The sequence below is a fragment of the Ailuropoda melanoleuca genome, chromosome 13 (assembly GCF_002007445.2).
Source record: "Ailuropoda melanoleuca isolate Jingjing chromosome 13, ASM200744v2, whole genome shotgun sequence".
Taxonomy (NCBI): domain Eukaryota; kingdom Metazoa; phylum Chordata; class Mammalia; order Carnivora; family Ursidae; genus Ailuropoda; species Ailuropoda melanoleuca.
The window spans coordinates 39,117,642-39,128,549 of NC_048230.1; the positions used below are offsets into that span (position 1 = coordinate 39,117,642).

The window sequence follows — 10,908 nt, forward strand, 5'->3', positions numbered from 1 at the left end:
GTGCGAAGGGAAGTGCTTAAATGACCTGTATGGTGTCTTGTGCCTCATTTGTCCAGAATCAGGAGATGCTCAGAGGAGATGTGAGGGTGTCTGCCCCCTGCAGTGGCTGGAAGGGAATGTTTCATGTGATTTATAAAGACAGTGATAAATGGCAGGGGCAGAGGCTACTTTGGAATGACTCAGTGGGACCTTCTTTATCGTCACAGTGGGAGCTCACACTCCTGGGAAGTGACAAAGGCCCTTTCCCTTGTGTGGGTAAGGAGAAGGACACCAGGTTGTGTCTTCCAGGCTCTCTGCTTCTGAGCACCTGCAAGAAGGTGGTCGGCACCACGGGGGGATCCCTGAGCGTGCCATTTCTGTATGAGGAGAAGTGAAGGGTGAACCATAAGTTCTGGTGTAAAGAACCAGTATCTCGTTCCCTGGAAGAGACTCTCCTGGAAGGTGCAGACCCCTCTTTGACTCCCATGCCAGCCTCCCATGCCACCCTGCCCCCAGCCTCATCCCTCGTGGGCATTGTTGTCCTACACCAATCCGCCTCCTCTGTGGATGCCCTTCTCACCCTTCTTGGGTTCCGCCACCCCAGCCTGGGCTGAGTCTCCTTGGAGGGGGCTTCCTCACTCTACTCGGACCCTGACACCCATGCCCAGAGGCCCCTCACTGGGACACCCTCCACACTTTGTCTGGACACCAACCCCCACATTACCATCTTACTTTTAACAATACATCCGTCCCTGTATCTGAGCTTCCAGTTCGGGTGAGATGACGTCATCACACTGCACAAACCTCTCCCCCAACTGCAGCTAAGAACCCAGACGCATTATGTGGAGCAGCTACGAGCATCCTGCAAAATGGACCCTAGCAGGAGACTGGGGAAGGAAACCAGACCAAGTACAGGAGCAATGCCGCTGGGAGTTTTCTGTTTATGTTTCCTCCTCTGTCCTCCTGCCTGAGCATGAACCCTGCGGCTCACAGCCTGGAAGTGCACGCTCACCAGGGACCCTAAGAGCTCAGGATGAGCAGAGAAAGGAAGCTCTGAAAGTAGAAAAGCTCAGATTCCAGGAGTTTTCTTGGTGTTTGTGTTTTCTTTCCCTCCCACCAGATCCCCAGCAAGCTTCAGGACAGAAGCTGCAATTCCACCTGCAGCCGCTGGGGGCCGACAGAAGGAAGAGCGTCCCTGCTGCCCAGAAGAGCTAAGGTCCCAGAACCTCGGGCGGGGGAACTACCACTGCCTCTTCTCTCTCTTTGTCCCCCCTCTGCTTGGCCCTGGAAGCAAACCCAGTCACAGAAAGTACGCAGCCGACTGGGGAGGGAAAAGCCTCGGCTTGCCAAGTTTCCGAGCCAAAGGACCAGGAAGGCAGGGGGTGGAGGCTCTGAAAGCTGGGAATGGTGTTGGGGGGTGCAGAAGAGGAAGCCCCTGAAGAGACGGACCCGAGACCTCCCAGGATCCCGCCCCTGCTGGGCGCACCTGATCAGTCCCTGGACAGAGCACCCACTTTGAGAGCTTGGGGAAGACCGTCCCAGATGCAGAGTGGCCACTGGAGGGCGCACGTGGGGCACATCCGAGGAGCCCCTGCAAGGAAGGCTCCAGAAAGCTGAGGCAGCGCACGTGGACCACAGCCCACAGAAGCCACATCAGCATTTGAGGTCCTAACCTCACCAGCTGGACTGCCTGCCATTAGAGAAACGGAAGTCATAGCTAGAGACCATTCGGAGGGGGCGCGGGGGGGATCGCATTGCTTTGTATGTGCGCTGGTGGTTCCCTGAAACGATGTGTGCGTTGAACATACAGAACTGAACACAGCACAACATCGTACCGCATGTAAAATTTGAAAAAAAAGCTTCAACCTGTGTACTTTAAAAGGATATGGTTTCTTTTATTCCAGTTACGCCTCAGTAAAACTTGAGAGAGAAAGGGGGAGAGGGAAAAGTTTGAGGGGAGTCTAATGATCCTGCCCCCCCCACCCCTTCATAAATTCTTTGCCTCAGGCAGAAACCCCAGGATTCACTGAGACCCCCAATCGTAGGAGAAGGCTCAGCCCTCACAAGTGAACACAAACAGAGGTCTAGGGGCTGAAGACAGGCCCCCCAAGATGGGCCACTTGGACATGGAGATTATTCTGAGCTAAAGGCCCTCGAGACCCTCTGGGCTCCAGGAAACTTTTAGCCTTCCCTTAACTACATAGAGGAATCTCGATTGCAGGGTCTTTGCAGAACCCAGGGCTCAATCTTATCCGAGTAACCCAACTGCATGGAGAGCAAACATTTGACTACCAAACTTACTGATTCTCATCTTCCTGTGAATTACTTTCCTTCCCTTTGAAGTTCCAAACCCCTACCCCCTTCTTTTAATTCAGGATGACATTTGTACCCTATTATGCCTGACTGCCATGTCTATGTTTGTTTCCCAAACATATGCTATTAAATTGATATTCTCCTGTTAATCTGTCTCACGTCAATTTGATTCTTAGTCCAACTAGAAGGACGTTGAAGGGGACAGGAACTCTTGCTCCCTTCACTCCCTGGAGCTGGACCACCCTACCCACTGCTGGCAAAACCCTTGGCCGCTTCACCTCCTATCCCCCCATTCCAGCAAGGCATTCTGAGAGTGGCAGGTGTCAGGACGAAGACCCCATGGGCTTTGTCTTAGGAAGGCTGGTCTGGTGGAGGCACGTGCAGAGGAGGCCCTGGGCCCATGGACCAGGTGTTGGGACAGATTGACTTTAGGCATGAAGATGACAAGAAATTCCATTTTGAGCACATTTGAGTTGCTAACGGCAAACAGCTCTACTAAGGCGCCAGTACCCAATGGAAGTGCAGAACTGGGCTGGAGGATGGGGGTGGCAGGAAGTAAGTGCTCACAGATGGGAGGTGGTGCTACAGAGTGGGGCGGGGAGCCCCCCTGAGGCAAAGTTATCAGGGACAGACCCAGGGGATGCTTCGGAGAGGCGCCAGTGCAAGGAGAGGGCACGTCTCATCCCTAAGACCATACACTCCCAAAATGACCCTGCTTTTCTCCTAATTTTAAAGTTAGGAAGTAACAAAAGAAAAAAATTAAGGGAAGTAGATGAGAGAAACTAAAAAAACATTAATTTAAAGAAAGTGAAGGCAGGTTGCCTCTGAGCTCAGTTCCAGCCCCGGAGGGCAACGGGCATCAGCTGAGCACCAGGGAGACAACCCAGGCAGCAGGACATGTGGCTGCTCCCGGTTCTGTTCCTTCTCATCGTCCAAGGTGAGTGGGGCGGGGGCTTCAGGAGGGAGCACCTGCAAGGCTTGGGTGGGACACACTGGGTCTGTCCCCGGGGAAATGGCAGAGCCTTTCACTCAATCCAGACACTTATTCATTAAAAAACATTTTTTTTAACTTTTGTTACCTGACAACTACTAAATTAGGTGTTGGGGAAAGAAAATAAAAATAAATAACACATATAGTGTTTGTTTTCTAGTGCACTACTTGTCGATCCTGGCAGACAGATGGATAGACAGTTGAAGGGTGGATGCATGGATGGATGCTTGGGTAGAGGCTAGACAGGCGCATAATACACAGATATATACACACGTATGTGAATGCACGAATTCCAGAGCTTTGAAGGAGCCCAGAAGCTCAGGCTCCAGCTGAGACCCACTCCGTCAAGGTGGGGTTCAGGCATCTGGATCATTTATAAGCCTGCATATCCGGTCTTGACGTGTAGCTAGAGCCAAGACCCTCTCTTCTGAAGAGCTCAGAGTTGAGGGAGGAAGACAGGCAGCAAAACCTGGGTGTGACATGTTCTCTGGAAAGTTGCTCAACCCCACAGCTTGGGCTGCCCGAGTCTCTGCTCTGGACGAGCCAAAGACCAGACCATCCTCCAGTGTCATAAGAACAACAATGGAGACAGGGACAAAGAGCTCTGGTGGCACCAGGAGCGACCCAGTTGGCTGCAGAATGGTAGACACCATAGAAGAGACACTGTTTGATTCAAGCCTTGAGGAATGAATAGAAAGTCTTGATTCCTACAAGCAGAGAAAAGAGAACATTCCAGACAGAGGGAACAGCTTGTGTAAAGGTATGGAGACTCAGAAGAGCAAGGTGTGTAGTGAAATAACAAGCAATCACGTGTGTGAGTGTGTGTGTGAATGTGCGAGTGTGTGGGCTTAGTCCAACGCCATGTGTCCACTCGGAAGGTGAAGTGAGGGTTTTTAGGTGTGTGGGGGTTAGAGTGTCAGGGCTGAGTGGGGAGGGGACCCCACTGTCTCACCTGCTCTGGGATGCAGAAATACACCTGGGGCTGCCGTGTGGGCTCTGTGCTGCCGGGGAGAGGTGTTGGCAGAGGGCAAGGGGGGTCGTGGTCAGTAGTGAGTGAGCAGAGGCCCTGTATTGGGCAGTTAGGAGCCCCAGAGGGACATCCAAGAGAGGGCACAGCTAAAGCCATCCTGCAGGGGATGAAGGGACAGGTGGGATGTGGTGATTAGACCGAGGCCAGAGGCTTCTGGCTGGTCTTCAGGGCAGTGCCAGATGCCCCAGTGATGACCAGACCAGCCCCGGGCTCAAGGAGGATGACATGAATGTTGGGTTTCTGTTTAGGCCACTTCTCCATCTGCCAGGAGGGGCTGGTGAGAGGCACGGAGGGGGGGACACTGACAGCGTACTGTGAGTATACCCCGGGATGGGAATCCTACAAGAAGTGGTGGTGCCGCGGGAAGAACTGGATTTCCTGCAGAATCCTTGTAAAAACCAACGGGACAGACGAACTGGTGAAGAAGGACCGAGCGTCCATCCAGGACAATAGCAACCGACGCACATTCACCATGATCTTGGAGAAACTCCGTCGAGATGACGCAGACACCTACTGGTGTGGGATTGAGAGAACCGGCGTTGACCCGGTGTACAAATTATCTGTGATTGTCGACCCAGGTAGGCACGACTCCCTCCTGTGCTCCGGGGCCCTGGTACCTCCTGCAGAGGGGTCAGGACTGTTCCTCTGTCTTCCCAAAGGATGGAGAGGAGTCTCTAACATGCCTGAGATGACACGTGTGTGTGTTTGTTTGTGTGTGTGTCTCTGCATGTGTGTCGTTGTGCAAGTGAGTATGGGGGGTACCAAGAGTCTGGGACATACTAGAAGAAAGGAGAACCCCCACATCTCTGCATGTCTCCATCAGCTATCCCCAGGGGAAGCAGAGAAGCAGAGACTCGTCGAGGACAGGCTTGTCCAGGGAAGGCAGCTCCACTTTTCCCTGTCACGTCCATTGTCAGTGCACCCCAGACTGAATGGGGCCTTGTCAGTCATGTAGGGAAGAGTGGGTGCTAGAAAGCCGTCACCCTGATGGTCTCAGCTACAGGAGAAGAGACCCTCTCCCTGCCCCCTCCTTCTTCCCCTCCCTCCTCTGGCAACATATGCACAAAGGAGCAGGGGAGGGACTCTGAACCCATTTCTGGGAGAAGGAAAGGCCAGACTCCACCAGAGCGGAGGGACCACCCCGCCCTCTCCCTGCCTCTGAGCCTTGGAGGGGACTCTGGGCTCCACTTCAGCTGCTCCAGAGGCACGAGGGCCTCCAGGAGGCAGGCCTGGAAAGGGAGTCAGGTGTAGTCCCCGCCCCACAGTCTACCTCTGGACCCTTCAGTCTTCTCTCCAACATACAGACATACAGACAAGGAGACACACAGACACTAGGGAAGTAATATCTCTACTACTCACTACCCCATTTAATAAGCAGAGAAAGGCTCTTCACACTTAGCATATGCAAATCCGCTGTGCGAATGTGTGCAGTGGACAGGTATGCTGGTGTAGAATGTTCCAGAGATCAACTGAGAAAGACAACACGGGTGGGTGGATGTGTGCAAGAGTGCAGGAGGAACGGGGCCAGAGATCTGGAGTGTGGACCCTCCAACCAGACAAGGCTTCCCTGGCAGGCCTGGTGCAGTAAGGAAGGCCCCGGAGAGGCAGGAAGGCCCCGAGGGGACAGCAGGGGCTGCGGGCTCTGGGCGGCTGCAGGACATGGGGGACCCTGGCCCAGGCAGCCCGTGGGTCACAGCACGTCAGGGCAGGTGGCGGGCAGCTTGCTTCGGGCAAGGCTGAGACTCAGAGGAGAGCCGGCCTGGCTGATGGAAAGCTCCAGGGGTGGGAACGTGGCTCTGACGTGCTCAGCTGTGCCACACAGGACACTGAGACTGAGCTGAACATAGTTGCTCCTGAGCCCCCACCCCAAGTGCCTCCCAGACGGGGAACTGGTGTTTCTCTGCAAATGAAGTGACCGCATGTTTGGGATGAGAAACCAGAAAGATGCAAGGGCGGACCAATGAGCCTGAGCGACGGTGCTGAGACCGAAGCTTCTTCAGCCTGGGGGTGGGGAGTGGAGAAGGCCAGGGGAGCCACTGCGTCACCCTCACAGCCCTGCTCTGCTCTGTGTGTTTAGCACCAGTTCTAGCAGGCTCTCCCAAGCCTGTGCCAGGACCCACACCAGCCAGCTGGGATTCCTCATTTCCACTTACCCAGGGCATCACCAGTAACCAGCCCGTGACTCTGATCAACCCCATCAGCAGGTGAGCAGAGCTGGACCCCAGCAGACTTTCCCGCCACTGCCCTGTGACCACTCCCCTCAGGACACTCTGTCAGGGACCCCCCGTGGCCCCTCTGAGGTCTCCTGTGCAGGACAGCATCAGCAAGGTCTGCCCTGGGGCCCCTCCTTTACACCTCTGAGCCCTTCAAGAGCTCCCCACTCCCCACGAGGGACCTAACACAGGGCTTCAGCTGGGCTGCAGGACAGAAGGCTCTGGTCTCCTGCTTACCTGCCTCCCGACCCACAAGAAGCCAAAAGAGGTGTCGGTGGTTCCAGCCTCAAGTTTGCCAGAAGGGAAGTGCTCTGTATTCACTTTCCTGTGGCTTCTGGAACGAATCACTACCAACCTGGTGGCATAAGACAACACAATTTTATGATCGTGTGGTTGGAAGTTCAGAAGTCTGAAATGAGTGTCCCTGAGTGAAAGTCAAGGTGCCAACAGGGCTGCTTCTTTCTGGAGGCTCTAAGGGAGAAGCCCTTCATTGTCTTTTCCAGCTTCTAGAGACCCTGCACCCACTGGCACATGGCCCCCTCCATCCTCACAGCCAGCAGCGGTGGCCGAGTCCTCCTTACTGGGGCTTACCACATTACTGGGACACTGGCTCTCCCCTGTCTTTTCACTAGTAAACACACTGGTGATGACATAAGTTCCACCCAGGTAACCCAGGCTAATCTCCCCATCTCAAGGTCAGCTGGTTGGCAGTATTAACTCCATCTGCATCATGAACTCACCCTTGCCATGTAACCTAACACATTCACAGGCCTGGGGGTTAGGACATCTTTGAGGGGGTGTTATTCTGTCCACAGAAGGTCACGTGCCATTACCTGGTCCATGGATCCAACCCTGCCCTCCCTGAGTGGAAATGCTGCGAAGGAGTGGGAAGCTGGGATTCCTGCTTTCTCACATTCTCAACATGGTAGAGAGGCTGGGACATCAACCTGAAGGCCCCCCGCCCAACCTTCAAGAATCATCCAAAGACAACCAATTAGCTCTTTTATCAAAGGGCAAACACACTGCCCCAGGTTCACCCCATCAGAAGCCAGGGTGAAGGTGCATTCCTTCCCTGGGTCCTCCCTCCCAGAAACACTCTCCATCAGCTCCCTTCCAGCTCCAGGCCAACTTCCTTCCCTTCTCCAGGAACCTATTCCTTGGAGCCGGGCCCCACTAGACGGTTTGTTCAGTCATGCCTCTGAATGAGGCAAGGCACTTGGTCTACGACAAGCTTCTGTCTCGCTGGTGACTGTTTGGAGACGGGTTGTGTTGTTGCATGGGGAGTAGACGATGCAGGACTTTTAGGAGACCAGGAGCATGGGAGGAAGCTTGCAGGGCAAGAGACAGGACAGCAGCCCCACAGGGAGTGGATCTTGTGAAAAGAGCACAGTAGTTTAAGGACATTTTGAGGAAGGGCAAAGCCGCATGCCCTCCCTTTCCTTCCAGAAAACCACCTGTGAAATCTACATGACCCATCATGCTCAAGGCAGGTGGAAGGACAGGGCAAGGCTGGCCTGCAGGGGTCCTGACATTGCTTGTGGAGGAGGGCATGACGCTGACGGTGAGGCGTCCAGACACATGAACACTGAGAGGGACCACCAGGGGGACACATGTAAGCAAGGGCCATCGTCCACCTGGACCCCGTGTCCACTATGCAGGGCGCATGAGGGGTACACCGCACATGTGCTACCACGTGGGCGTCAGAGCTGAGAGAGCCCCTCCCAGGAGAACCCTGAAGGTACACAGCCAGGTGGACGGGGGGGGGCAATCACCCTCTGCTTCCAAGAGGTAATAACAGATCAGAGATGGAAATGTGGGCAGAACTGACACAAGGTAGGACACAGTAGAATGAGAAAGACAGGCAAAGGCAAACCCTTGAGCTTGGCTGGCCTGCAGGTGAGGTGGAGAGGAATTGTGGGAGAGCGGCCAAAAAGCAGGATGAAGTCAGGAGACAGAGGGGCTGGACCCCAGGCTAAGCTGCAGGGAGGTCGCTAAAAGTTTAGCCTTGAGCAGCATGGCTGTGTCCTCATAAGGGCTTCTCTGGCAGGGAGCAAGGCTTGCCGTTCCTGCAGCTCTGGGTTCAGGAGTGAGGTCAGGGGGGAAGGGGCTGGGGCTGCTCCTGAAGAGGGAGCTCAGTCCTGTCACCCTGTTCCCTACACAGGGCCCTGCTAGCAGCCTTCACTTTGCGCTCTTGACCTTTGTGAAGGTGTCCCTGCTGGGGGTCCTGCCGTGCACTGTTGTGTGGCTGAGCTGCAGTCAGGGGGACCCAGGGGGAGGATAGAGTCACCTGAGCAGGAGAAGCCCAGCTCCCGCGCCATCAACACCCCTGCACCCTCTGACCTCTGAGCAGGGAATGGGCAGTGGTTGCAGCTCCAAGAGAGATCTGGTCGCTGTTAGGTAGGGACTCCCTTCGTCCTGACCTCAGGAATGAACCCTGGCTCCTTCTCTGCTCTGCACAGGTCAGGAGCCCTGGCCTCCATGGTAGCAGCCAAGAAGCCTCCTGCGTGGATCGTCCTGGTGCCTCTTTTCCTTGTGACCCTGCAGTGGCTCTGCCGAGGATAACGGACTATCACAGCGTTCAGGACTCTGGCCAAGGATGGGTTTTAAAATCCCAGACCTACCAGTAACTATGGAACCAGAATTAAACCAAAAAGCTTCCAAGTGTTGCACGTGGTCAGAGACCCTGATGGGCCAGATGTTCCAGCTGCCGCTCTGTCCGTGTCTCCTGGAGGAAGAATCACCTGAATGTAAGACAGAAGACAAGGTTGGACCATCCCCGACCCGCATCCCATCTGTTTGCTCCGCACATTTCCTATTAAATCTATGGCTTTCCTGGGCTCTTTTGAGATGATTTCACTGGGACACTCTTTCATTGTTTTATACGTGAGAGTAAGACCCGTCCATCCTAGAGGGTCAGAAGTGACTCTAAATCCAGCTCTGGAATTAGAGTGTGTCTGGCAACTGCCTGAAGTTACTCTTTTTCCCCGCGTAAGTCATGAGTGTTTGGTGGGGAGGGGCTTTGAAACTATGTCAATATCCATGTGTCCCTGTGTCTACATTAGTGGTCTCCAAGTACAGGGGACTCACCGGTGGTCACACAAACAGCTCCAATCTGTCCCTCCATTTGTCCCTTAGTCCCCCTGGTCCTTCCGGTGCAGGGCTCCAGGGACGGTCTGGACTTCTCCATCCAGATGGGACAAATGAGGGGCTCAGATCTGTCCCCTTCATGCCTGTGATGCTGTCCGTCCTCCAGCCAGCTCAGACCCAACCTCACCCACTCCTGGGTTTGACCTAACCTTTGGCCTGGCAACCCTCCCACCCTCCCCCACCCCCAGCAGAGCAAGGGCAAGCCAGAATGCTGGGCCCTTCGTGTTCAACTTCCTCCCACTCACACACCAAAAACTAACAACACAAGCATTTTCATTTTTAGTTTTCAAAGGTATACGTATTTCCTCCCAATAAAACTTTGGGGTTTTGTTGGGGGGGTTTCTCTTCCACTTACTTTCTTCCTGGGCTCTGCTCTTTTTTGTTTCCATATTTTTTGAACCATTTTTGGGGAACTGTAAATCTTTTCTGAGCTCCTTTTTAGCGAGGTCGTCGTCTGTAATGTCTGAGAGACTGAGTAGACCTGTGTGACCTGCTCTGTGTCCTGGAGCATTTCCTCTCTGAAGCAAATTCACCAGCCACCTTTTGCTGGCGCTCTGTTCCTCTCCTGAGCGCCTTAGAAAAGGCGCTGGTTTCTTTTTGGCTCGAGCTGTCCTTTGAATGTGGTCAGGGCACCGCCAAAGCGGGGGTGGGGGGGTGGGGGGCGTTCTGCCTCAGCGGGTAGCTCCTGGGGGGGAACACCTCCGCCCCATGCTGACACCTACAGCCCACACGGTTCTGGGTCGCGCTTCAGGAAAGGGCGAGACCTCAAGGCCCAGCAGCCTGCGTGTTACCGCGTGGGCGCTCTCGGCCCGCTGAGCCCACCGCAGGGCTGAGTCACAGGGGGCCCTTGGCCACAGCCAGCAACCCCCCCACAGCCTGCCGTGCCCACGGCAGAAGCAGCACACTTCTCTTTTCCGTCTTGCCTGACTCTAGAACGATAGAGGCCCAACGGTCCAGTTATCCGTTTAGATGTTCCTTGTGGCCTGTCCCAGATTCCGCGGTCAGGAATGCCGACGGGCTGACACGGGGATGGCCTGTCTCTGCTCCATCATGTCTGGGGCCGCGGTTGGGAAGACGTAATGGTGGTGGGGTGACTCACATGGCCAGGTGCAGCTGTCGTCTGGAAGCTTCTTTGCCCACATGTTTGGAACATGAGCCAGGGTGACCCAACATGGAGCTCAGTCCTGACTGTTGACCAGAGACCCTACGGGTAGCCTCTCCATGTGGCCGCTGGG

General features: G+C 54.8%; 1 protein-coding gene across 3 annotated transcripts; it reads left to right on the plus strand.

Annotated features, from left to right (window-relative positions):
* Positions 1-2,900: 2,900 nt before the first annotated feature.
* Positions 2,901-9,361, plus strand: LOC117795679 (CMRF35-like molecule 7). Of its 3 annotated transcripts, none has more exons than XR_004619777.1 (5): positions 2,901-3,229; positions 3,795-4,043; positions 4,562-4,891; positions 6,391-6,517; positions 8,986-9,361. XR_004619777.1 is itself a non-coding variant. In XM_034641150.1 (5 exons), exons 1-5 carry the CDS (start codon positions 3,190-3,192, stop codon positions 9,009-9,011), a joined length of 633 nt encoding a protein of 210 aa, XP_034497041.1. In that variant the 5' UTR covers positions 2,902-3,189; the 3' UTR covers positions 9,012-9,361. The 3 variants fall into 3 exon arrangements, 2 of the variants coding, with proteins under 2 accessions (XP_034497041.1, XP_034497042.1); XM_034641150.1 differs by lacking the exon at positions 3,795-4,043 and adding an exon at positions 7,342-7,451 and having other exon boundaries at positions 2,902-3,229; XM_034641151.1 differs by lacking the exon at positions 3,795-4,043 and having other exon boundaries at positions 2,907-3,229.
* The last annotated feature ends 1,547 nt before the right edge of the window (positions 9,362-10,908 follow it).